General features: G+C 40.7%; 2 protein-coding genes across 2 annotated transcripts in view; both read left to right on the top strand.

Annotated features, from left to right (window-relative positions):
• The window catches only part of LOC139558983 (BOLA class I histocompatibility antigen, alpha chain BL3-7-like), a 220,857-nt gene that overhangs the window by 177,711 nt on the left and 15,638 nt on the right, over window positions 1-27,508 (top strand). The gene's annotated exons all lie outside the window — the stretch shown is intronic.
• LOC139558984 (class I histocompatibility antigen, F10 alpha chain-like) overlaps window positions 9,177-27,508 on the top strand; it is a 32,620-nt gene continuing 14,288 nt past the window's right edge. Inside the window, exons 1-2 of the mRNA XM_071374556.1 lie at window positions 9,177-9,326; window positions 12,318-12,578. Coding sequence (XP_071230657.1) covers window positions 9,269-9,326; window positions 12,318-12,578 — 319 coding nt within the window. The 5' untranslated portion in view covers window positions 9,177-9,268. The remainder of the gene's footprint in view (window positions 9,327-12,317; window positions 12,579-27,508) is intronic.

Below are 27,508 nucleotides of genomic sequence, written 5' to 3'. Positions count from 1 at the left end.
AAGACTGATGGCGAATTCATCAACCCGTACGGCATGACGAGGTACTCATAATGCCCAGAAGTGGTACTGAAAGCCGTCTTCCACTCGTCTCCCTCTAGGATATGCACCGGATTGTAAGCGCTCCTGAGATCTAGTTTGGTGATGAAGCGCGCCCCGTGCATTGACTCTATCGCTGTGGCTATGAGTGGTAGCGGGTAACTATACCTCACTGTGATCTGATTTAGACCCCGGTAGTCAATACACGGACGCAGACCTCCCTCCTTCTTCTTCACAAAAAATAAACTTGAGGAGACGGGTGAAGTGGAGGACCGAATGTACCCCTGACGCAGGGATTCGGAGACATATGTTTCCATAGCCTCCGTCTCCGCCTGTGAGAGCGGATACACGTGACTCCTGGGAAGTGTAGCGTCTACCAGGAGATCTATTGCACAATCGCCCTGTCGATGAGGTGGTAATTGAGTCGCCTTCTTTTTAGAGAATTTTAGAGCCAAATCGGCATATTCAGGGGGAATGCGCACGGTGGAGACCTGGTCTGGACTCTCCACTGTAGTAGCAACAACGGAAACCCCTAAACACCTATCTGAGCACTCTCACGACCACCCCGTGAAAGCCCTCTTTGGCCAAGAAACAGTGGGGTTATGACAAGCTAACCAGGGTAGACCCAGCACCACGGGAAATGCAGGAGAGTCAATAAGGAAAATACTAATTTTCTCCGTGTGACCCCCCTGCGTCAACATGCCCAAAGGAGCGGTGACCTCCCTAATTAACCCTGACCCTAATGGTCAACTATCTAAGGCGTGAACGGGGAAGGGCCCATCCACGGGAACAATGGGGGTCCCCAGCTCCATTGGACCATTTTCTGGAATTTTCCATGCTGTTTAAAGGCACAGTCAACTTAGTGGATGTAAACTTCTGATCCACTGGAATTGTGATACAGTGAATTATAAGTGAAATAATCTGTCTGTAAACAATTGTTGGAAAAATTACTTGTGTCATGCACAAAGTAGATGTCCTAACCGACTTGCCAAAACTGTAGTTTGTTAACAAGAAATTTGTGGAGTGGTTGAAAAACATATATATATTTTTTTTCTTCTTGTCAATAGGGGGGCGCTGTTTTCACTTTGGAAAAAATCATGCCCAAATTAAACTGCCTCGTACTCTATTCTAGATCATACAATATGCATATTATTATTACTATTGGATAGAAAACACTCTCAAGTTTCTAAAAATATTTGAATTATATCTGTGAGTAAAACAGAACTCATTTTGCAGCAAACTTCCATATAGGAAGTGAAAAATCTGAAAACGAGGCTCTGTTCCAGGGCCTGCCTATTCAACTGGCTTATATTTATCGATATGCATGCACTTCATACGCCTTCCACTATATGTCAACAGGCAGTGGAAGGTGGAATGGGGTGTCTAGCTTGATCTGAGGTCGAATAAGAGCTTTTGGAGTGACAGGTCAGCCATTTTGTCAGTTTTCCAAGGCGCGCGAAGGACCTCGACATTGTCTTCTGAAAAGTGTTTGGTATACACGGCGAATATCTCCAGCTCTGATTTTATTTGATACATATTAGAAAAACATCATAAAGTAGGTTTTTTCAACCGAGTTTTATCAGTATATTCAACGTTTATTGGGACTTTTGGAGTTTTCCGTTCTTTGCGTCAAGAGAGGATGGGAATGTTAGCAACCTTGGCTAGAATTGTGGCGCGAATTCGACAGAAGAAAGGGACATTCTAAAACCAAACAACGATTTATTCTGGACCAAGGACTCCTTGTACAACATTCTGATGGAAGCTCAACAAAAGTAAGAAAACAATTATGATGTTATTTCGTATTTCTGTGTCAAATGTTGACTCCTATTCTCCGCCGTGTTGGTGAGCGCTGTCTCACAATAACCCATGCTGTATGTCGTACTAAAGTTATTTTTAAAAATCTAACACAGCGGTTGCATTAAGAACCAGTGTATCTTTCATTTGCTGTACAACATGTATTTTTTAGTAAAGTTTATGATGAGTTCTTTGGTCAGATTAGGTGAGTGTCCAAAATATCTCCGGACATTCTGGGAAAATGTTGCTACATATTCACAATGTATAACCAGGATTTGCAGCTCTAAATATGCACATTTTCTAACAAAACATAAATGTATTGTATAACTTGATGTTATAAGACTGTCATCTGATGAAGTTGTCCAAAGGTTAGTGATTCATTTTATATTTATTGCTGGTTTTTGCGAAAGCTACCTTTGCGGTGGATAAATGCGGTTGTGTGTTTGGCTATTGTGGTAAGCTAATATAATTCTATATTGTGTTTTCGCTGTAAAACACTTAAAAAATCGGAAATATTGGCTGGATTCACAAGATGTTTATCTTTCATTTGCTGTACACCATGTATTTTTCATAAATGTTTTATGATGAGTATTTATGTATTTCACGTTGCTCTCTGTAATTATTCTGGCTGCTTTGATGCTATTTTTGATGGTGGCTGTAATGTAAAACTATGATTTATACCTCAGATATGCACATTTTCGAACAAAACATAAATGTATTGTATAACATGTTATAAGACTGTCATCTGATGAAGTTGTTTCTTGGTTAGTGACTAATTATATCTCTATTTTGTCGGTTTTGTGAAAGCTACCTATGCGGTGGAAACATGGTGAAAATATGCGGTTGTGTGTTTGGCTATTGTGGTTAGCTAATAGAAATACATATTGTGTTTTCGCTGTAAAACATTTTAAAAATCGGAAATGATGGCTGGATTCACAAGATGTTTATCTTTCATTTGCTGTATTGGACTTGTGATTTCATGAAAATTATATTATATGATATCCCTGTCGCGTTAGGCTAGGCTATGCTAGTCAGCTTTTTTGATGAGGAGGATCCCGGATCCGGGATGGGTATTAGGTAAAGGTTAATGACTCCAACATAAGTGTATGTAAACTTCCGACTTCAACTGTATGTATGTGCCTTTCCAACTAATGTCCAATCAATTGAATTTATCACAGGTCGACTCCAATCAAGTTGTATTAAAACTTCTTAGGGATAGGGGGCGATATTTTCACTTTTTTAAACGGCCTCGAACTCTGTCCTAGATCATATGATATGCATATTATTATTACTATTGGATAGAAAACACTCTGAAGTTTCTAAAACTGTTTGAATTATATCTGTGAGTAAAACAGAACTCATATGGCAGGCAAACTTCCAAACAGGAAGTGAAAATTCTGAAATGGGTCGCTGTGAAAGGCATCGCCTATTCAATTGCCTTATATTTATGGATCTGTATGCACTTCATACGCCTTCCACTAGATGTCAACAGGCAGTAGAACGTGGAATGAAGCATATAGCTTCATGTGGGACCGGATGAGAGCCTTTGGAGTGACAGGTCAGGCAGATTGCCAGTTTTTGGCCACGCACACAGGGCATGTGATGTCCTTGTCTACAATGCGTTAGATAGACATGAAGAAATACTCCGTCTGGGACGTTATTGGATATATATGAGAAAAACACCCTGAAGATTGATTCTCAATTGAGTTTGACCAGTTTATTCGATTTGTAATATCACTTTTTGAAGTTTCCGTTCATTAGCGTAAAGTTCGATGGACACGTGAACTACACATGCTAGCCAAAGTTGCTAATTCGACAGAAGTAAAGGACATTATGAAACAAAAAAACGATTTATTGCGGAACTAGGATTCCTGGCACTGCATTCTGATGAAAGATCATCAAAGGTAAGGGAATATTTATGATGTAATTTCGTATTTCTGTTGACTCCAACATGGCGGAGAATGGCTGAGCGCTGTCTCAGATTATTGCATGCTGTGCTTTTTACTAAAGTTATTTTTTAAATCTAACACAGCGGTTGCATTAAGAACCAGTGTATCTTTAATTATATGTTAAACATGTATCTTTCATCAAAGTTTATGATGAGTATTTCTGTATTTCACGTTGCTATCTGTAATTACTTTCGCTATTTTGGAGCCATTTCTGAACATGGCGCCAATGTAAAACCACATTTTGTGGCTATAAATATGCACATAATCGAACAAAACATAAATGTATTGTATAACATGATGTCATATGACTGTCATCTGATGAAGTTGTTCAAAGGTTAGTGATTAATTTTATCTCTATTTGTGGGTTTTGTGAAAGCTATCTTTTCTGTGAAAAAATGGCGGTGTGTTTTTGGATATTGTGGTGAGCTAACATAAATATATGTTGTGTTTTCGCTGTAAAACATTTAAAAAATTGGACATGTTGGCTGGATTCACAAGATGTTTATCTTTAATTATATGTACAACATGTATTTTTCATCAAAGTTTTATGATGAGTATTTCTGTATTTCACGTGGCTATCTGTAATTACTTTCGCTATTTTGGAGCCATTTCTGAACATGGCGCCAATGTAAAACCACGATTTGTGGCTATAAATATGCACATAATCAAACAAAACATAAATGTATTGTACAACATGATGTCATATGACTGTCATCTGATGAAGTTGTTCAAAGGTTAGTGATTAATTTTATCTCTATTTGTGGGTTTTGTGAAAGCTATCTTTGCTGTGAAAAAATGGCTGTTTTTTGGGGGGATATGGTGGTGAGCTAACATAAATATATGTTATGTTTTCGCTGTAAAACATTTTAAAAATCGGACATGTTGGCTGGATTCACAAGATGTTTATCTTTCATTTGCTGTATTGGACTTGTGATTTCATGATATTATATTATATCCCTGTGACGCTAGGCTATGCTATGCTAGTCAGCGTTTCTGATGAGAAGGATCCCAGATCCGGGATGGGTAGTCCAGAAAGGTTTTAACATCTCAAGGACGATTAATGGAAACACGATGCACATGAGCTCCATTTTTAATCTCATAGCAAAGGGTCTGAATACTTATGTAAATAAGGTATTTATGTTTATTTATACATTTGCAAACATTTCTAAAAACCTGTTTTCGATGATGGGCTATTGTGTTTAAATTGATGAGGGGGGGAAACAATGTAGAATAATTTAGAATAAGGCTGTAACGTAACAAAATGTGGAAAATGTAAGGAGTCTAAATAATTTCCCAATGCACTGTACTGACTGTTTTTCTGATCCACACCCCTACCTTTGTTTTTAAGGTATCGGTGACCAACAGATGCACATCTGTATTCCCAGTCATGTGAAATACATAGATTAGGGCCTAATTAATTAATTTCAATTGACGTATTTCCTTATATGAACTGTAACTCAGTAATTATTTGAAATTGTTTCATGTTGCGTTTATATTTCTGATCAGCGTAGAATAAGAAGATGATCATTGTCAATGGTATATGACATCTGCATGAACCTGGCAAAGATGAAGATATGGCTTCTCATTCACACGTCTGGTTATAATACAGGGTCATTCTAAGAGCGTTAGGACCTCTCAGTGAGGTGGTGGCCTCTTACTGTATGTTTCTGCATTAACTCCATATGTCTGTCATCAGAGGTGTGGACTCAAGTCACATAACTTGGACTCGAGTCAGACTCGAGTCACAAATATGATGACTTGGACTCGACTTTGATACCAATGACTCGTGACTTGACTTGGACTTGAGCCTTATGACTCGACCTGACTTGATACCCTCCCCAAGTCCAAATATAAAAAATGATACTATTAAAAAAAGTGTGCAGGGCATCAACTCTTCATTTAACAGATTACAGTTTGAATCGGACAGCAGCCAATCAAATTGTGCGTGGCAGTGCAGAGGAACGTCGGCGGGTCAATTCAGATGGAGCCCTTGGAAAGGTGATACCCAAAATTATTATTTTCGGATATAAAGACGAAGCTGTATCAACAAAAAACGGATTGCAACTTGCAAAACATGCGGGAAGAAAATTACAGACGGAGGCGCAACAATTTCCAACTTTATTTGACATTTGAAGCTGCACAAAGAACGGTAAATCGTGGCTAATATAGCCGACAGCTATATCTTATATTACTTTACTAGTGTATCATGTAGGCTAGCGTAAATTTAAATCAATGAGCCTCCACACAGTCAGTCAGTGCGGGAATGTGATCATTGCACCCAAGATTGAGCTACAACTGGCTAGGCAGTTGGTAGCCTAAATCCTGCCTGCCGTTCCTAAAACAAGGTTGGGCGATTGCGCCCCATAGCGATTCTCGATAGTCGATCACTATTGGGGGGGTGTCTTTCTCATGGCTACCCATGTATTTCCATGGAAATATAACGTTTATTTGGAAAGTAATAAATATATAGATAGAGAAACAATACTGTGCAGCCGTATTCATTGACCTGGCCAAGGCTTTCGACTCTGTCAATCACCACATCCTCATCGGCAGACTCGACAGCCTTGGTTTCTCAAATGATTGCCTCGCCTGGTTCACCAACTACTTCTCTGATAGAGTTCAGTGTGTCAAATCGGAGGGTCTGTTGTCCGGGCCTCTGGCAGTCTCTATGGGGGTGCCACGGGGTTCAATTCTTAGACCGACTCTCTTCTCTGTATACATCAATGATGTCGCTCTTGCTGCTGGTGAGTCTCTGATCCAGCTCTACGCAGATGACACCATTCTGTATACTTCTGGCCCTTCTTTGGACACTGTGTTAACAACCCTCCAGGCGAGCTCCAATGCCATACAACTCTCCTTCCGTGGCCTCCAATTGCTCTTAAATACAAGTAAAACTAAATGCATGCTCTTCAACCGATCGCTGCCTGCACCTGCCCGCCTGTCCAACATCACTACTCTGGACGGCTCTGACTTAGAATATGTGGACAACTACAAATACCTAGGTGTCTGGTTAGACTGTAAACTCTCCTTCCAGACTCACATCAAACATCTCCAATCCGGGGGCCTCCCGGGTGGCGCAGTGCCCTAGACCACTGTGCCACCAGAGTCTCTGGGTTCGCGCCCAGGCTCTGTCGCAGCCGGCCACGACCGGGAGGTCCGTGGGGCGATGCACAATTGGCCTGGCGTCGTCCGGGTTAGGGAGGGTTTGGCCGGTAGGGATATCCTTGTCTCATCGCACTCCAGCGACTCCTGTGGCGGGCCGGGCGCAGTGCGCGCTAACCAAGGGGGCCAGGTGCACGGTGTTTCCTCCAACACATTGGTGCGGCTGGCTTCCGGGTTGGAGACGCGCTGTGTTAAGAAGCAGTGCGGCTTGGTTGGGTTGTGCTTCGGAGGACGCGTGGCTTTCGACCTTCGTCTCTCCCGAGCCCGTACGGGAGTTGTAGCGATGAGACAAGATAGTAATTACTAGCGATTGGATACCACAAAAATTGGGGAGAAAAGGGGATCAAATTTATATTAAAAAAAAAAAAAAAAAAAAAAAAACATCTCCATTCCAAAGTTAAATCTAGAATTGGCTTCCTATTTCGCAACAAAGCGTCCTTCACTCATGCTGCGAAACATACCCTTGTAAAACTGACCATCCTACCAATCCTCGACTTTGGTGACGTCATTTACAAAATAGCCTCCAATACCCTACTCAATAAATTGGATGCCCTTGTAAAACTGACCATCCTACCAATCCTCGACTTTGGTGACGTCATTTACAAAATAGCCTCCAATACCCTACTCAATAAATTGGATGCCCTTGTAAAACTGACCATCCTACCAATCCTCGACTTTGGTATCACAGTGCCATCCGTTTTGTCACCAAAGCCCCATTTACTACCCACCACTGCGACCTGTACGCTCTCGTTGGCTGGCCCTCGCTTCATACTCGTCGCCAAACCCACTGGCTCCAGGTTATCTACAAGACCCTGCTAGGTAAAGTCCCCCCTTATCTCAGCTCGCTGGTCATCATAGCAGCACCCACCTGTAGCACGCGCGCCAGCAGGTATATCTCTCTGGTCACCCCCAAAACCAATTCTTCCTTTGGCCAATTCTCTCCTTCCAGTTCTCTGCTGCGAATGACTGGAACGAACTACAAAAATCCCAGAAACTGGAAACACTTATCTCCCTCACTAGCTTTAAGCACCAGCTGTCAGAGCAGCTCACAGATTACTGCACCTGTACATAGCCCATCTATAATTTAGCCCAAACAACCTCATTTGCACACACTGTATATATACCTTTTCTACTGTATTATTGACTGTATGTTTGTTTATTCCATGTGTCACTCTGTGTTGTTGTATGTGTCGAACTGCTTTGCTTTATCTTGGCCAGGTCGCAGTTGTAAATGAGAACTTGTTCTCAACTAGCCTACCTGGTTAAATAAAGGTGAAAAAAAGAGCATATTATGACTTGTTTAGGACTCGAAACTCAAAGTTAAAGACTTGAGACTTGACTTGATACTTGACGGTCTTGACTTGAGACTTGACTGACTTGCCTGTCTTAACTTGGGACTTCAGTGCTAAGACTTGAGACTTACTTGTGACTTGTAAAACAATGACTTAGTCCCACCTCTGTCTATCATAGACTTGGTATAATTGCATTATGACTGTAATCAGCCATTTTCTTCTGTTTCAGATCAAATAGAGTTTTCAATTAGTTGGCCTTCCGACAGTTTCATATTGCTCGACAATCTCATGTGTGTTTGACTGTATGTCCTCATTTGCCCCTACAACATGTGCTGTGTTTTCATGACACATTGATACTGAAACCTAAAAACTCATACCAGTGCAGAGTGATGCTGTTTGAGATGCTGCTGTTTAGAAACACGATCTCAATTTAACAGAAAGATACAGCCGCAACAGAACAGAGTTGAAAAACAGCTTCATACTAGTGCTGATGACCATGAAAATGAATTAGCATCACTCTCTAGTCTAGACTTTCAAGGAGCATGTGAGGTAACGACATAGAAATTGATAGAAATAATAAACATTAATACAATTGACGTTGGTCATTTATAGGCCTTTAGTTTCTCACTATATTTTAACCTGAATGCACTCTCAGAGACATAAAGAGTTTCGCAATGACTAAGCCATCAAAGTTAGTAAAATATTTATGGTCCAGGCTCAAGTACAGCACTGTTTTTGGCATATGGTTGATTGACAAAACACATACAACTTACTTTCAGTTTCGTGAAAGTCAACCTCTGCTTTTTGGTTCCACCCAGATTTTACTGATGCTTGAGCGAGCTAAATTCTCATTGGCTTAAAACACATATTCAAGCTTTTATGTATTGGTGCGAAACGTTTTTCTGGTCATTTGAGTCTGACCCGTGAAGAGGGAGCGATCAAAGATTTTTTATCTGTGGAAAGATTGTCAGAGAGAACACATCGGGAATTGACCGTGTTATTATACCTCAGTGGAATTGACAAATCAACTTCAACATGAAAGGTTTTATCCTTCTGGTTCTGGGAATAGGCTTTCTTCATTGTGCATCTGCTGGTCAGTATAAAGTTATTTTAGATTTAGGAAAACATTTTGTTTCTCCCCCGTTTATTTAAGCTATGTATTTATTTATGCTTATATTTAGGCCTATGAACTTTAGCAAAGTCTGCAAGTTTTCTTCAAAGTCAATGACCGAGGAAATTATGATTACAATGTGTGTACATTTTCCTCAGTAAGACATCTGGCCATGTTATTACATGCACTATATCTACAAAAGTATGTGGACACCCCTTCAAATGAGTGGATTTGGCTATTTCAGCCATAACCGTTGCTGACAGGTGTGTAAAATCGAGCACACCGCCATGCAATCTCCATAGACAAACATTGGCAGTAGAACGGCTTTACTGAAGAGCTCAGTGACCTTCAACTTGGAACCGTCATAGGATGCCACCTTTCCAACAAGTCAGTTCGTCAAATTTCTGCCCTGCTAGAGATACCCCAGTCAACTGTAAGTGGAAACGTCTAAGAGCAACAACGGCTCGGCCGCAAAGTGGTAGGCCACACAAGTTCACAGAACGGAACCGCCAAGTGCTGAAGCGCTAATGTAACAGTATAACTTTAGACCGTCCCCTCGCCCCGACACGGGCGCGAACCAGGGACCCTCTGCACACATCAACAACTGACACCCACAAAGCGTCGTTACCCATCGCTCCACAAAAGCCGCGGCCCTTGCACAGCAAGGGGAAACCCTACTTAAAGTCTCAGAGCAAGTGACGTAACTGATTGAAATGCTACTAGCGCGTACCCGCTAACTAGCTAGCCATTTCACATCCGTTACACTCACCCCCCTTTCAACCTCCTCCTTTTCCGCAGCAACCAGTGATCCGGGTCAACAGCATCAATGTAACAGTATAACTTTAGACCGTCCCCTCGCCCCGACACGGGCGCGAACCAGGGACCCTCTGCACACATCAACAACGGTTTCCCACGAAGCACGGTCGTTACCCATCGCTCCACAAAAGCCGCGGCCCTTGCAGAGCAAGGGGAAACCCTACTTCAGGTCTCAGAGCAAGTGACGTAACCGATTGAAATGCTACTAGCGCGTACCCGCTAACTAGCTAGCCATTTCACATCCGTTACACTAAGAATCCTCTGTCCTCATTTGCAACACTCACGACCGAGTTCCAAACTGCCTCTGGAAGCAACTTCCGCACAGGAAATGTTCATCTGGAGCTTAATAAAATGGGTTTCCATGGCAGAGCAGCCACACACAAGCCTAAGATCACCATGCGCAATGCCAAGCGTCAGTTGGAGGGGTGTAAAGCTCATCGCCATTGGACTCTGGAGCAGTGGAAACATTCTCTAGAGTGATGAATCAGGCTTCACCATCTGGCAGTCCGACAGACAAATCTGGGTTTGGCGGCTGCCAGTAGAACGCTACCTGCCCCAATGCACAGTGCCAACTGTAAAGTTTGATGGAGAAGGAATATTGGTCTGGGGCTGTTTGTCATGTTTCGGGCTAGGCCCCTTGGTTCTAGTGAACGCTACATCATACAATGACATTCTAGACGATTCTGTGCTTCCAAATTTGTGGCAACAGTTTGGGGAAGGCCCTTTCCTGTCTCAACATGACAATGCCCTCGTGCACAAAGCAAGGTCCATACAGAAATGGTTTTTTGAGAACGGTGTGGAAGAACTTGACTGGCCTGCACAGAGCCCTGACCTCAACCCCTTCGAACACCTTTGGGATGAATTGGATCGCCGACTGCGAACTAGGCCTAATCGCCCAACATCCGTGTCCGACCTCACTAATGCTCTTGTGGCTGAATGGAAGCAAGTCCCTGCAGCAATGTTCCAACATCTAGTGGAAAGCCTTCCCTCAACGAGTGGAGGCTGTTACAGCAGCAAAGGGGGGGACCAACTCCATATTAATGCCAATGATTTTGGAATGAGATGTTTGACGTGCAGGTGTCCACATACTTTTGGTTATGTAGTGTATATACACAATGACGTAGGATAGGCACTCTGAGGGAGATGGCAGGCAGTAGAGACTAGACCATCTACATTGGAATAAACTGCATGAAATCAAGTGATGATGCACTCAGACAATTTTAGAAAGCAAGGAATGTTTTCCAATGAATAGGCTGCTACAGCCTAATATGTTTGTAATTCCTAGAGTTAAACAAGATTATTGATGGGCTTATGTAATTATGGTTATTACTCATGTCCAAAGTGTCCTTTTAGGAGTTTTGGAATATGAAAATCACAATTTCCATAATCACTGTTGGTTGGGTCTACCAAAATGATGTTTGTTTCACTATAGTCTGCTTTGTTGAATAGTGTTGTATTTAGTTGTGCATTTAGGCTATGTGATTTTCTAGTTCTATACTATAGGACTGTTAATAAACTGTAATGAACAAACTGTTTCCCGAGTAACATTGTTCTTTCTCCCTGTTCTGCCTGGAAACTAGCTATGACTTTATATCAGTTGGCACACCTTTGATGATAGTGGGTTGGTAGATATTAAATGTTCACTGGAATTAAATCCCTTTGTACATAAGCCTTAATTATGGCTAGTGCACGTGTACACCAATTCCAATCATTTAAGTTTATTATATATTTGTGATGAAGGTGAAGGTATATCAAAGCTAAATAATTTGGCTTGTTTTCAATGCAAAAAGGTTTGCATATTCCCAGTAATATCCATTAGGTGGCAGTACAATACAAAGATCACACCTGCTGGGACAGTAATGGATGGATTCACTGGATTAATCTGAGCAAGACATTAGAAGGACGTTTATTTTGTTGAGCCACGCTATTTGTCCATATAATATTTCCATAAGAGCAATAATAAATGTCTATATAAGACCTCAGTGTATCTAGGTCAAGGTTTTTTCTCAGCTCTAATAATTTTTAGGAGTTATACTTTCAGTGATTGAAAAAACACCAAGGAACGAGGAATATTTTTTTTTCAAGTTGTCCAACTTTACTGCTATAGTGATAGATCATGGCATTCAAATAATAAAAAAATATTTGTCTACTTTGCAGCTACGCATTCACTGCGTTATGTGTACACTGCGACCTCAGGAATACCAGACTTCCCAGAGTTTGTCAATCTGGGTATTGTGGATGGAATGCAGATTGATTACTATGACAGTAACACCAAGAGAGTAGTACCCAAGCAGGACTGGATGGCCAAGACTGAGGGGTCTGACTACTGGGAGACAGAGACTCAGAACTCCATTGGTGCCGAGCAGACCTTCAAAGCCGGCATTGATATTATCAAGCCGCGCTTCAATCAGACTAGAGGTGAGTGATTCACCATCCTTATGAAGTTCGATATCAATTATGCATGGAGTTAACATATTTTTTGTGTAAATGGCCAATTCAGCCAAGATCATCCCAGTGGTCATTTTTCAGAATGGTTAATCAAGATAAAGATGATTCTGTGTTGTCTTAAATTAAATTCCCCCATCAGATTCTGTACCCTGTTAATTTATAAAGGAAACTGGAGGGTCAGATGTGATCTCATCATATAATTGGTAAGGCCAAATGTGATGTGATCATATAAACATGATATTGGTAGAAGCATGTGATGTGGCATCACATCAAGTAGACATTTGGTTCATAAGCAAGGGGGGCATAGTTTAACTTAACACAATATAATTTTGGTTTTGAACGTGTGTGCATGAATGTGTGCATGCATTGATGTCATGTGTGTGTGCGTGTGCGCTTGTGTTAGATTTTCTGATGGGACAGTAGAGAGAAGCAGAGGAGCAGAACATGACAGTGATGATGATGTGTCTTTGGTCTTCTCTGTTCTAATGGACCGAAGCTCTCAGTGACTCCCTGTAGGCTCTGCTGCTGGAGCTGATCAGGCCTCTCAGGGGAACTCTTCTAGGACTGACCTCAATTAGTTTACTGGTCAATTGTTTGGTTGATAGATTTCATTAGTGGAGCAGTTGCAAATAGTTTAGTTTTTTCCATGGTGCACAAGCCACCTGTCTGATTGGCTCCTGTCTCAGTAGACTAATCCATTGGGGGATGGCACAGTCCATCAAAGACATGTGCTACTGAAGTAGTATATATTTCTATTATCTAAGAATAATAGTGCAACTCTAATAAATATAGTATTATTTTATAACAAATGCGTTTTGTTATAGCGGTCGCGTTCCAGGGTTCTGAAACATTATCTTCAGTGCGCCGTTGAATTGGCGCCTTTCCCTATATGTTACTATATCCATACTAGCAAAATTAACCAGCATATTGGTGTTGAGAACCATTCAGAGGAGTGCATAGAGGAGGAAACAGCCCTTGCCTTAATTGTCTAAGAAAATTTAGTAGAGAAGAAACCCTAACTTAATTAGGTCTATAATCAATATCCTAACTGTTAAATGTGTCTGACTTTATAAATCATCCATATACAGTGGTTGCTCAACTAAAAGTTTTGTGATTATGCTGCAGGACTTAGAGGTAACTTGTGGTTTTGTACGGTACTTTGCGTCACTACTTCATTGCTCCAGACCAGCGCAAGGGGGAGTTTGAGCACTGATTATGCTTTTGGGTCCCAAGGCGCTACTGTGTCTCTTACTGACACTTGTTTTTTTGTTACTACTCAGTATTACTTACTAAAACTGTTGTTACGCTAGGGTTTTTATTCTAAGAGAAACTTAGACTACAATTAGGGTGTGGAAATGTTAGAATTATTTTGCTCTTACTGTAGTACTGTAGCCTACTTTCGACCGGTCACGTTGTACAGCGCCCTAGTGGCGCAAACTGTGTTGTGTCAGATGCTGGTTCAATACCCGTGCCAGCCGTGACCGGGAGACCCATGAGGTGATGGTAGACTTTTGATTTCTCTCCTTCTAAAAACAGAAATAAATAATTCTTAATAACAAACTGTCTTTATTTACAAATTAGTAACAATATCTCACCCCATGTTCAAGAATGGCCTTTGTCTCGCTCATTTATTTATTTGATAATGAAATAATCTCCAAAATATTGTTATTTTTAAAACAAAGCTATTTATTATTATTAACCTCTCTAGGGGGTGTGGGACACTACCGTCCCACCTGGCCAACATCCAGTGAAATTGCAGAGCGCCAAATTCAAAAACAGAAATACTCATTATAAAAATTCAGTGTTATACATCGGTTTAAAGATTAACTTCTTGTTAATCCAACCACGGTTTCATATTTCAAAAAGGCTTTACGGCGAAAGCATACCATGCGATTATAGTGATAATAGTGATAAAATTAATCACTTACCTTTGATGATCTTCATAATCTTCGTAATTGGAAAGGTAGATACAAATGATTTCTGACATTGTAGTTACAATAAAGAATGTAAACAGGATGTAAACAAGATGCTGTGTTTTTATTTACAGTAGTGATGGACAGCTGGAGGCATTTTGAAAACAGGTTTTCAAACACTTGTTTTTCACAAGTGTTCTGTAGTACTGTAGCAGGTGTAGCCCTATAGCCCGGCTATTGTAGGTGTGAACATACCCCTACTTGCAATGTATTCGATGCTTAAGTACTCTAAAGTGTTACATTTCTAACTCAAAACAGCAGTACATTATTTCTTCATCAACATCATTATGCTTTCGTTAATAAAATAACGAGGAAAAATACATTCAATATGCAGATGTTTATTTAAATTACATTTTAGTTACACTTCCACCCAGCTCCACAACCACGGGTAAAACCTTGCTGAGATGATCACTGTATTTGTTGCATTGTTGTATCGTCAATTTCTATTGCCAACCATCTTGATGGCCTTGACCAGTTCATCTTTGCTTGTAGGCTTGGCAGAGTTACGGATGAATGTTTTCAGTTGATGGCAAACAACAACAAAAAAGCAACATTTTTTAGATATACTGTAAGCCTACCGTAGGTGTTGTAGGTCTTTTATTTATTTATTTTAATTTAAACTTTATTTTACTACGTAAAGGTCTACTTACTCTACTGGCGTCTTGACCCAATTTATGACCTCATTTGCAATGCAAACCCGGGCGGCATTGTGTTTTGGGTCATTGTCTGCATTTGGAGAAGAAAAAAGAAAGCAATCTCGAGACATGATACCTGAAAAAGGAGGCAACAGTGATTTATTTAAGCATTATTTTTAGCATTATTAGGCATACTTTACAGTATTGTCACCTACTGTACCTGTTCATTTTCCTGGGCTTTCGCGTTCGGCGAAGCACAGGCATCTGATGATAGTGTTTGCAAATAGCACTTTCCATGACCTTTCCATTCCTCCTGAAAACTCTAATCTGCTCACTTAAATGAATAGAGATCCTGATCACGGTGCTACAGTATGTTGTTACAGCATAATCAAAATGAGGACAATCGGCGATCTGCTGTATACTTTGCAAGATAGGTTTTGCAAGATGGCGTCTACAGAGATGGTCGCCTCACTTCAGGTCCTTAGAAAACTATGCAGTTATTGTTTTTAAATGTATTATTTCTTACATTGTTATCCCAGAAAATCTCAAGTGTTAATACAAACAGCGAGGAAGAACTATTGGATATAAAAGCGATGTGAACTTACCAACATTACGACCAGGAATACATCTTTCCCGAAGCAGATCCTTTGTTCGGAAATCTCTCTGGTAAGAAGATGGTGTTGTATCCCGACTTGTGGTGTAATCATAACAACATACAGGAAGTCAAGTCCTTTTGTTCACCTCCTAGAATTCCTTACAATCAAATTCCGACCGCATTATCTTCCAAGAGAATTCTCTTCGATTATAGTCACAGCCGTGTATACCCCCCCCCCCCCCCCCCTATCGAATGCGTGACACGAGCTGGTAGCATTCTGGATCATTGCTACCCTAACTTCTGCAATGCATACAAAGCCCTCCCCCGCCCTGCCTTCGGCAAATCTGACCATGACTCCATTTTGTTGCTCCCAGCCTATAGACAGAAACTTAAACAGGAAACGCCGTACTCAGGTCTATCCAACGCTGGTCTGACCAATTGGATTCCACGCTTCAAGATTGCTTCGATCACGTGGACTGGGATATGTTCCGGATAGCATCAGACAATAACATTGATGTATATGCTGACTCGGTGAGCGAGTTTATTAGCAAGTGCATTGGAGATGTCGTACCCACTGTGACTATTAAAACGTTTACTAACCAGAAACCGTGGATTGATGGCAGTATTCGCGAAAAACTGAAAGCCCAGACCACTGCTTTTCACCATGGCAAGGCGACTGGAAACATGACCGAATGCAAACAGTGCAGCTATTCCCTCCGCAGGGCAATCAAACAAGCAAAGCGTCAGTATAGGGACAAAGAGTCACAATTCAGCTGCTCAAACACAAGATGTATGTGGCGGGGTCTACAGTCAATCACGGATTACAAAAAGAAAACCAGCCCCGTCGGTGTCACCGACGTCTTGCTCCCAGACAAAATAAACAACTTATTTGCTCGCTTTGAGGACAATACAGTGCCACTGACACGGCCCGCTACCAAAGCTTGTGGACTCTCCTTCTCCGTGGCCAACGTGAGTAAAAACATTTAAACGTGTTAACCTTCGCAAAGCTGCCGGCCCAGACGGCATCCCTAGCCGCATCCTCAGAGCATGCGCAGACCAGCTGGCTGGTGTGTTTACGGACATATTCAATCAATCCCTATCCCAGTCTGCTGCTCCCACATGCTTCAAGATGGCCACCATTGTTCCTGTTCCCAAGAATGCTAAGGTAACTGAAATAAATGACTATCGCGCCATAGCACTCACTTCTGTCATCATGAAGTGCTTTGAGAGAGACTAGTCAAGGACCATATAACCTCCACCCTACCTGATACCCTAGATCCACTCCAATTTGCTTACCGCCTCAATAGGTCCACTGATGATGCAATCACCATCACACTGCACACTGCCCTATCCAATTTAGACAAGAGGAATACCTATGTAAGAATGCTGTTCATTGACTACAGCTCAGCATTTAACACCATAGTACCCTCCAAACTCGTCATCAAGCTTGAGACCCTGGGTCTCGACCCTGCCCTGTGCAACAGGGTCCTGGACTTTCTGACCGCCTGGCCGCCCCCAGGTGGTGAGGGTAGGAAACAATATCTCCACCCCGCTGATCCTCAACACTGGGGCCCAACAAGGGTGCGTTCTCAGCCCTCTCCTGCACTCTCTGTTCACCCATGACTGCGTGGCCATGCACGCTTCCAACTCAATCATCAGGTTTGCAGACGACACTACAGTGGTAGGCTTGATTACCAACAATGACGAGACGGCTCACAGGGAGGAGGTGAGAGCCCTCGGAGTATGGTGTCAGGAAAATAACCTGTCACTCAACGTCAACAAAACAAAGGAGATGATCGTGGACCTAAGGAAACAGCAGAGGGAGTACCCCCCCATCCACATCGACGGGACAGTAATGGAGAAGGTGGAAAGTTTTAAGTTCCTCGGCGTACACATTACGGACAAACTGAAATGGTCCACCCACATAGATAGTGTGGTGAAGAAGGCGCAACAACACCTCTTCAACCTCAGGAGGCTGAAGAAATGTGGCTTGTCACTTAAAACACTCACAAACTTTTACAGTTGCACAATTGAGTGCATCCTGTCCGGCTGTATCACCGCCTGGTACGGCAACTGCTCCGCCAGCAACCGTAAGGCTCTCCAGAGGGTAGTGAGTTCTGCACAACGCATTACCGGGGGCAAACTACCTGCCCTCCAGGACACCTACCGCACCCGATGTCACAGGAAGGCCAAAAAGATCATCAAGGACAACAACCACCCGAACCACTGCCTGTTCACCCCGCTATCATCCAGAAGGCGAGGTCAGTACAGGTGCATCAAAGCTGAGACCGAGAGAAAACAGCTTCATAGAGAGGCTGCTGCCAACATACAGACTCAAATATCTGTCCACTTTAATATACAGTTGAAGTCGGAAGTTTACATACACTTATGTTGGAGTCATTAAAACTCATTTTTCAACCACTCCACAAATTTTTTGTTAACCTAAGTTAACAAACTATAGTTTTGGCAAGTCGGTTAGGACATCTACTTTGTGCATGACACAAGTAATTTTTCCAACAATTGTTTACAGACAGATTATTTCACTTATAATTCACTGTATCACAATTCCAGTGGGTCAGAAGTTTACATACACTAAGTTGACTGCCTTTAAACAGCTTGGAAAACTCCAGAAAAGGATGTCATGGCTTGAAGCTTCTGATAGGCTAATTCAAGTTTATTTTAATTTTATTTTATATAGCCCTTCGTACATCAGCTAATATCTCGAAGTGCTGTACAGACACCCAGCCTAAAACCCCAAACAGCAAGCAATGCAGGTGTAGAAGCACGGTGGCTAGGAAAAACTAATTGACATAATTTGAGTCAATTGGAGGTGTACCTGTGGATGTATTTCAAGGCCTACTTTCAAAATCAGTGCCTCTTTGCTTGACATCATGGGAAAATCAAAAGTAATCAGCCAAGACCTCAAGAAAAAATTGTAGACCTCCACAAGTCTGGATCATCCTTGGGAGCAATTTCCAAACGCCTGAAGGTACCACGTTCACCTGTACAAACAATAGTACGCCATTATAAACACCATGGGACCACGCAGCCGTCATACCGCTCAAGAAGGAGACGTGTTCTGTCTCCTAGAGATGAACGTACTTTGGTGCGAAAAGTGCAAATCAATCCCAGAACAACAGCAAAGGACCTTGTGAAGATGCTGGAGGAAACAGGTACAAAAGTATCTATATCCACAGTAAAACTGGTCCTATATCGACATAACCTGAAAGGCCTCTCAGCAAGGAAGAAGCCACTGCTACAAAACTGCCATTAAAAAGCCAGACTATGGTTTACGGTTTGCAACTGCACATGGGGACAAAGATCGTACTTTTTGGAGAAATTTCCTCTGGTCTGATGAAACAAAAATAGAACTGTTTAGCCATAATGACCATCATTATGTTTGGAGGAAAAAGGGGGAGGCTTGCAAGCCGAAGAACACAATCCAAACTGTGAAGCATGGGGGTGGCAGCATCATGTTGTGTGGGTGCTTTGCTGCAGGAGGGACTGGTGCACAAAATAGATGGCATCATGAAGTGGGGAAATGATGTGGATATATTGAAGCAACATCTCAAGACATCAGTCAGGAAGTTAAAGCTTGGTCGCAAATGGGTCTTTCAAATGGACAATGACCCCAAACATACTTCCAAAGTTGTGGCAAAATGGCTTAATTAAGGACAACAAAGTCAAGGTATTGGAGTGGCCATCACAAAGCCCTGACCTCAATCCTATAGAAAATAAACTTCTGACCCACTGGAAATGTGATGAAAAAAATTACATCTGAAATAAATCATTCTCTCTACTATTATTCTGACATTTCACATTCTTAAAATAAAGTGCTGATCCTAACTAGGATTAAATGTCAGGAATTATGAAAAACTGAGTTGAAATGTATTTGGCTAAGGTGTACTGTATGTAAACTTTCGACTTCAACTGTATGGACTTAATAAAGGTATCACTAGTCACTTTAAATAACGCCACTTTAATAATGTCTACATATCCTACATTACTCATCTCATATGTATATTCTGTTTTCTATACCATCTACTGCATCTTGCCTATGTCGCACGTCCATCGCTCATCCATATATTTATATGAACGTCTTCTTATTCATCCCCTACATTTGTGTGTATTAGGTAGTTGTTGTGGATTTGTTAGATATTACTGCATTGTCGGAACTAGAAGCACAAGCATTTCGCTACACTCGCATTAACATCTGCTAACCATGTGTTTGTGACCAATAAAATGTGATTTGATTTGACGTATGGCCTATTGTAAGCAATTTCAGTTTAATCCACCAGAAAAGACAGAAAATATAATACAACAAATAGTTGGGTTAATCTCAAAAAAGTTTTATTATTATTATGTATCACATCCGATCGTGATTGGGAGTCCCATAGGCCGGGGCACAATTGGCCCAGCGTTTCTCTCCCTCTAAAAACAGAAATACATGTTTTTGCCTTTACAATTGTTATTTTTTTTTACGAATTATTCTCCAATATATCGTTATATATAATCAAGTTGATGGCACAGTCATATAGCCCCGGCACCTACATAAAGCTGAGTGACTCACTCATTCATGGCTTTGGATCAAAATAAATGAAGTACCAACATTCTGTCTGATAGTCTTTAATAAAGAAATGTTTTGATTATCCTGACCTGGGCACCATGTACAGTATTATAATAGCCCATTGTGGGCTATTAGCAGGACAATATACCTTTACCAACACCTCTCTGTATAGTGATACTTTGTGCAAGGCAATTGATCAGCATTAAAAACTTTGTGGATGGAGCCTCCCGAGTGGCGCAGCGGTCTAAGACACTGCATCACAGTGTAAACTGCGTTGCTACAGATCCTGGTTAGGTACCCGTGCCGGCCGCCACCAGGAGACCCATGAGGCGGCTTTTGGTTTCTCCAGAAATAAATAATTCTAAATAACAAACTGGCTTAATTTACAAATTAGTGAGAATGTCTCACCCCATGTTCAAGAAGGGCCTTTTTCTCGCTCACTCTAGATTAAATGAAAACAAAATAATCTCCAAAATGTCGTTACTTTTTAAACAAAGCGATTATTATCATTAATTAATTTAGAATTATATAAAAGCCCCTTAGATATTCTCACAGATCCTAATGGAAAATGCCCCTTAGATATTAATTTAGAATCCTCCAATCCCCTAAATGTAATTATTGGCGGAGAGTCACGTCATTTAAAAATCTATTTTTGGATATACTGTAGGCCTACCGTAGGCAACATGAGTCTCACTAGCGTTGAGTAATGTGCTGTTAAAAATGGTGTAGGTCTTATTTATTTAAGAAGCATATTGAAGTTAGAATTAATAGGATTTGAAGAAATAACTATTTCAGCATCGTTTAGCACTGCTCTGAGACAAGCATGGGGAATGGTCTTGATAAATCAATGAGATTTCACTAAATCTCTGTTTGGGTATTGGTTACACTACAATTAGGATGGAAATGTTATGCCCCTTAGATATTAATATAGAATCCTCCAATCCTCTTATGCTGTAGCCTACTCCCAACTGTCACGTTGTACAGCGCAATATTTTCCATTCCATCCTAACGGAAACCCTGAGGGTTTCGTTTTTCTTGGAATAGAAACTCCAAAATATTAATCAAATTAATTAAGCTAAATTTCTGAAAATCAATCCAATATACTATGTTCTTACGAAAAAGGTTTTATATTCTCTAGTAATTCCAATATGGAAGACTATCAAATGATTCTAAAAGATGCCCTCTGGTGGTCAAATTAGCACTAACTTGCATTAATGGTAAAAATGGCTGACAATTAAATAACTTGCCATAGGTGACAATTAAATAGCGTGCCATAGAATTTTGCAGCAGCCCGCAATGTGTCCTGCATTATGACGCAACTTTTAAAGGAGGAACCACTGTATATCTACATAAACAAGACAGATCCTAATTCCTTTGTCTGTTTGAGTGTTTGTTTAATACCCTACTGATTCCGTGAGCACCAAGCCTCATGCAACCGCAAAATGTCAGATACAGGAATTTATTTTTGCTATGCTTTAGAAAAAGGCTTTAAAAATGTTTTTCATTAGAACAGACTCTCTGGTATTACTTATAATTTATTTACATTTACATTACATTTAAGTCATTTAGCAGACGCTCTTATCCAGAGCGACTTACAAATTGGTGCATTCACCTTATGATATCCAGTGGAACAACCACTTTACAATAGTGCATCTAACTCTTTTAAGGGGGGGGGGGGGGTTAGAAGGATTACTTTATCCTATCCTAGGTATTCCTTAAAGAGGTGGGGTTTCAGGTGTCTCCGGAAGGTGGTGATTGACTCCGCTGACCTGGCGTCGTGAGGGAGTTTGTTCCACCATTGGGGTGCCAGAGCCATTTATCTAATGTTGTTTAAACTGCTAAAAAAGATAAATGCTATTGCAACCTCTCTGCAATACAGAATTCAGACCAAAAGATCAAGAGAAGTTAAAAGTGTTTAATACTAAGTATATAGTCAGCTGAATGCATGCATTTAGAAAATTCACAATACATTTTATACTCTTCCCTTGTAGGCGTCACTTCCCCAGCTATACATTTTATGACCCCAATGAGTTTTCCTTCTCTCCCCTACACAGTTTAATGGTCTAAACTCCATTAACACTCACAGTAATCATTCACTAAACAGGATACAAACTACAGTTTAACTTGAATCATGTTACATTCTAACAGGATCCATCAAAACTGTTCCAAACGGACAGAAAATGTACATTGTAATTTAACGGCACCTGTTTGTCACACAATATGCAGGCAGTTCTTGTTCCTATACCCCCCTCTTCCTGATCTCCTCCTTATTGTTATTACAATTATTATCATGATCATCATTATAATAAGAATGCCATTATCATTAGTAGGCTTAGTATAGTAGTATCCTTGTATAATCACCATCGAGCTGTAGGGCTAAGAGCGCTTCCTGTTTATTATTAATACCGTAACTTGCTTATTTCAACATATAGGCTACTGTATCAATCAATCATTGGTTCATGTCATCACACAGACGAGTCATTCGTGCTTCGAAATGCAATTAAGCATTTTTGTTTTAAAACAAAATAACAAAGGGAGCTTTGAATAATTAGCCTAAACAAGAAATAAACCGTCATTCACAAATGCATGCAACTGTTTTTAGTTTTTGTGGTAATAAAGGCTTTATATATTTATTTATTTATCTCGTTAGAACAGACCCTCTGGTACACTTATAATTTATTTAGTGTTGTTCCAAATGGTCAGGAACAATAATATTGTAATCTAACAGCACCTGTTTGTCACACATAATACTCAGACAGTACTTGTTCCTCTACCCTCCTTTTTCATGATCTGCAGTAGTTTCTACAACTAAGTCACATGTCTTCCACACGTCTGACTTCCCCTTTCCCATCAGAGCAAACAGTAAACATTCCCCTGTTTCAAGTTTCTTTTTCACGTCCTCCACATCCATTTTGCTGTGTTTGGAGTTTGTTATAACCAATTTGTTGATGGGATTATGATAGGCTAGGGCTGGGTGATATATCTAATTAATTTGAATGTATGTTTTTGCGCAGTATTCCAAATGCCTGTATCGCAAGAACCAAGGTTTTGTTCTTTTTCGTTTTTATGAGCGTTTGTCCGCTTGTTCTTGTTGTATTTTTGGTCTCTTTCACTCATTCTGTGCTGTGTGCACCTCCCCATTTACACCAGAGATCTGTATATACTGAAGAGATGCACATCTTTCCGCCCTAGCAATGGGAGTCGTTGTCCCAAAGGCGGGAAGGCAGGTGACGAGCTTAGGTCCAAAATCAGCCCATAGAAACTCATTGGACTTATTTTAGACAGATTTTATCGGGAGTGAAACCTCTCGCTTCGCCTCTTCCTCTCTGTTTACACACACACCCTGCCCCCCCTCCTCCCTGCCTCTCACGCCAACAGAGATGAGAGATCACATCTTCCTCTCTGACAAGTGGTTTCAACTCGCAATTTGCATTTGAGTTTTGGTCCAACAGAATGGGTCATATGGACACTAAAACACATTGAGACATTACTGTAGTAGAGGAGAAGTCAACTTCTCTAACGATTCCCTTTTTATGTCTCAACACTCAAATTGCACACAGAGCAGACATTACTAAAATGAGTGTATCGATGAACGTTGATTCTGGAAAATGAATGCTCAGTTTGTCGCGTGCTGCGTTGGTGTACTGCTAGCAGCATTTTAGCCAGAGACTGTTACACTAGCTGTCTAGTCTGTGTTTTATAAATGTGCAATAACCATCAAACACAATTATACAAGGAATTGGCAACCCGTTCTCATTCTGAGAAATAAGGTAGACAACTTGATTTCAACATCTGAACAAAGTGGACAGGCTAACATGCTGTTCAAACAGTTGGAGACGGACAGAAGGGTGTGTTCATAACAATTCAACTGTTCTACCTTGTTAGCTAGCAAATAGATCCAAGTTGGATAATCTTGAACTATAAAGATTAGCTGGTTAATCACTGGCACATGGGCATGAGAGACATGTGGTGACACCTGTGTTTATGTTCTACAGCCTGATGCCTGCTACAAGAAGTTAGTCATTAATAGTGAATGTGCATTATGCATGGTTCTAGGTACATTTGTAACAAAATATAATTTTTATAGACAGACTTGAAAGCCAGATCAGTGATTATTGCAACAACAAAAAAGCAAGTTAAAATAATTTAATTATTAGTGGGTCTTATGGTTGTGAAAGGCTAGTGAGAGGCCCAGGTATAACTTCACAAGCCCTGAGTTCATTAGATTACTGCTGACTGTTTGAAATGCACTGTATTTGACCTCTAATTGTACAACAACGCATATTAAGAGACAACATCAAAAATATTGATATATATTGTGAATTGCCAATAAGTAAAAAAAAAAATCACAATATGATTTTCAGTCCGTATCGCCCAGCCCTATGATTGGCTATAGGTCAGGTCCTATTGTTCACGTCCATGCGATGCATACCTGTTTCACGTAAAGAGAGCAAGGGGTTCAGGGTATAGGGAATGTTTTTCCTAAACAAATGAGGGTCTTCGGTAACAACTTTTCAGACAGAGAAACAAGTAAGAAACTAAATGGCTGTAATTATGTTGCAGCTTCAGCACCACGGACAGCGTGATAAACACTTGCTGTGTTGTGGTGCCTGTTTGCTGCAACAGGGAGGAGACAATGTGCGCCAGTCACAGGCACTCACTGTCATTTATTTAACACATCGTGGCCGTCTGACTCCCTCTTGAGTCATTTGTTTGTCTTAATTATTTCATCAAACAGTGCGCCTAACCTTTTCACGTGTGAGTTCCAAATATCTTTTTTTATGTGTGTGAAGTCAGAATGCACTCACTGTTCCAAAACGTGATTGTTAAGCAACAGGACAGTTACACCTCGATCACACTGACTGCGTCATTGTGTTTTGGTACACCAGAAGTACATTCATTTCCAATGGAGCATTGCGTCACAGGGGCAGTTGCAGTACGTTCTGTGTGGTGCATACGTTGGATTTATCCAACGTATGCATAAAACTGTATGTGTGGACTTGACAGAAAGTAGCAGAATGTTGAACTTTTACTGCACACATATCCAGTAAAACATATAATGTATTACATAATAAAACAAATATTTATTCAAATGTTATATTAATACATTTGCCAAGTAGCATACATATTATCTATTCGATGACATCTACGCGTTTATTGTGACAGCCTATAATATAATTTCTCTCCAAAATGCATTGTTTTGGAGGGAATTGCAATGATAAATAGTCTAGATAGCAGATAGTAGTCTCTTTCAACAATGAGACCAATGTTGAAGAAGGTGGTCTTGATCGCGCTGTTTGACCGGGACCAGCCTCGCCGAAAGCACAGGTCTGTGTGGGTCCAGGGATGGTTGGAGTCCCGATAGCAGGCAGGTGGAGTCCCATTAACATCAGTATTATACACACCTGGCATGCTACATCAGGTGAGCAGGAGCTCTAATTAAGGTTATAGGACATACAGTTAGTATGATAACAATGGGAAAGGCTAACCTAGGGTCCATACAAATAGTACAGTTTTCCACCAGCTTCACTGGTCTGACAACATGCAGGTGGAGAAAAAACGAATTAGGAAGAGAATGGGTTTTTACTTTAATATTGTCTGAGATCCAGTGGTGTAAAATACTTAAGTAAAAATGTTTTAAAGTACTACTTTAGTATTTTTTGGGGCATCTGTACTTTACTTTACTATCTATATTTTTGACAGCTTCTACATATACTTCTTTACATTCCTAAAGAAAATCATGTACTTTTTACTCCATACATTTTCTCTCACACCCAAAAGTACTCATTACATTTTGAAAGCTTAGCAGGACTGGAAAATGGTAGAATTCACCCACTTCTCAAGAGAACTTCTCTGGTCGTCCCTACTGCCTCTGATCTGGCGGACTCACTAAACACACATGCTTTGTTTGTAAATGATGTCTGAGTGTTGAAGTGTGCCCCTGGCCATGCGTTAATTTAAAAAAACAAGAAAATGGTGCCGTCTGGGTCGCTTAATATAAGTAATTATTGAAATGATTTATACATTTACTTTTGATACTTAAGTATATTTAAAACCAAATACTTTTACTCAAGTAGTATTTTACTGGGTGACTTTCACTTTTACTTGAGTCTTTTTCTATTAAGGTATTTACTTTTACTCAAGTATGACAATTGGGTACTTTTCCCACCACTGCTTAGATCTGCAAAGGTATAGGGAGGAAATAAGAAGATTAGGTCTAAATGAGATACTAATAAACAAATGAAACTGCCTTTGAAAAAATGGGAAAGAACATGACAGGTGTTAGGTTCTAAATGAACCGAGTAAAATTCACGGACGATTAGTAAAGCTTAAACCGAGTTTATTCACCCATTGGGTCATACAACTGCATAAGACAAAAACATATTTCCATCAGTGGTAGTATATGTACCCCAGTTTGGGTGGAGTCTCCTCCTTCTCTTTAAACATTACATCTCTATGGCTAGGCAGGAAGTTAAGTGGTTCGAGCAATAAACTGTTCCTTCTCTCTTAACGTGACCTGACCTCGACCCCCTTTCTCACATATCTCTCCAGCCTTTTCAGTTCCTGCCACGTGGGATCACTGTTACTTTAAACAATACATTCCAGAAGTAATTGCCTCCACCATATACACTCCTCCTATAGATACCCATTCACTTCTGGTGTAGACCCTAGACTATAGCCCTCAATATTTCAATAGGATACCTGATAATTAACAGTGTTCCAGGTTTTGGTCAGAACTCATCAAAAGCTAAACACACAAATCACCTGTAATCTGTAAGAGAACAACAAGATCATGTATTTTTGGCACAACTGCAGACAGATACAGGGACAACTCATAAAGCCTAGACGTAGTAGGGGTCTTCAGACATAAATAGAGAGAGGGCAGGGCACAGGAGATCTGAGGTGGAGAGATGAGTGGAGAGGTGTGTGTGTGTGTGTCAAATGTCACCTTTTGAAAAACAACAAGATCATCTGAATTCTCTGCTGTGTGAGTTTCATCTCAGTCAATTTTCATGCAATCTATGTACAACTAATAATGGTTGCTATACTATAGAGTAACTATTTACTTTATGAATTCCATGAATTTTGTACTCAAAAACCCTAGGACATAATAAGCAGAATAAGGACAG

The sequence above is a fragment of the Salvelinus alpinus genome, chromosome 29, assembly GCF_045679555.1.
Source record: "Salvelinus alpinus chromosome 29, SLU_Salpinus.1, whole genome shotgun sequence".
In the NCBI taxonomy this organism is placed as follows: Eukaryota; Metazoa; Chordata; class Actinopteri; order Salmoniformes; family Salmonidae; genus Salvelinus; species Salvelinus alpinus.
This window is presented reverse-complemented; position numbering and strand designations above follow the sequence as displayed.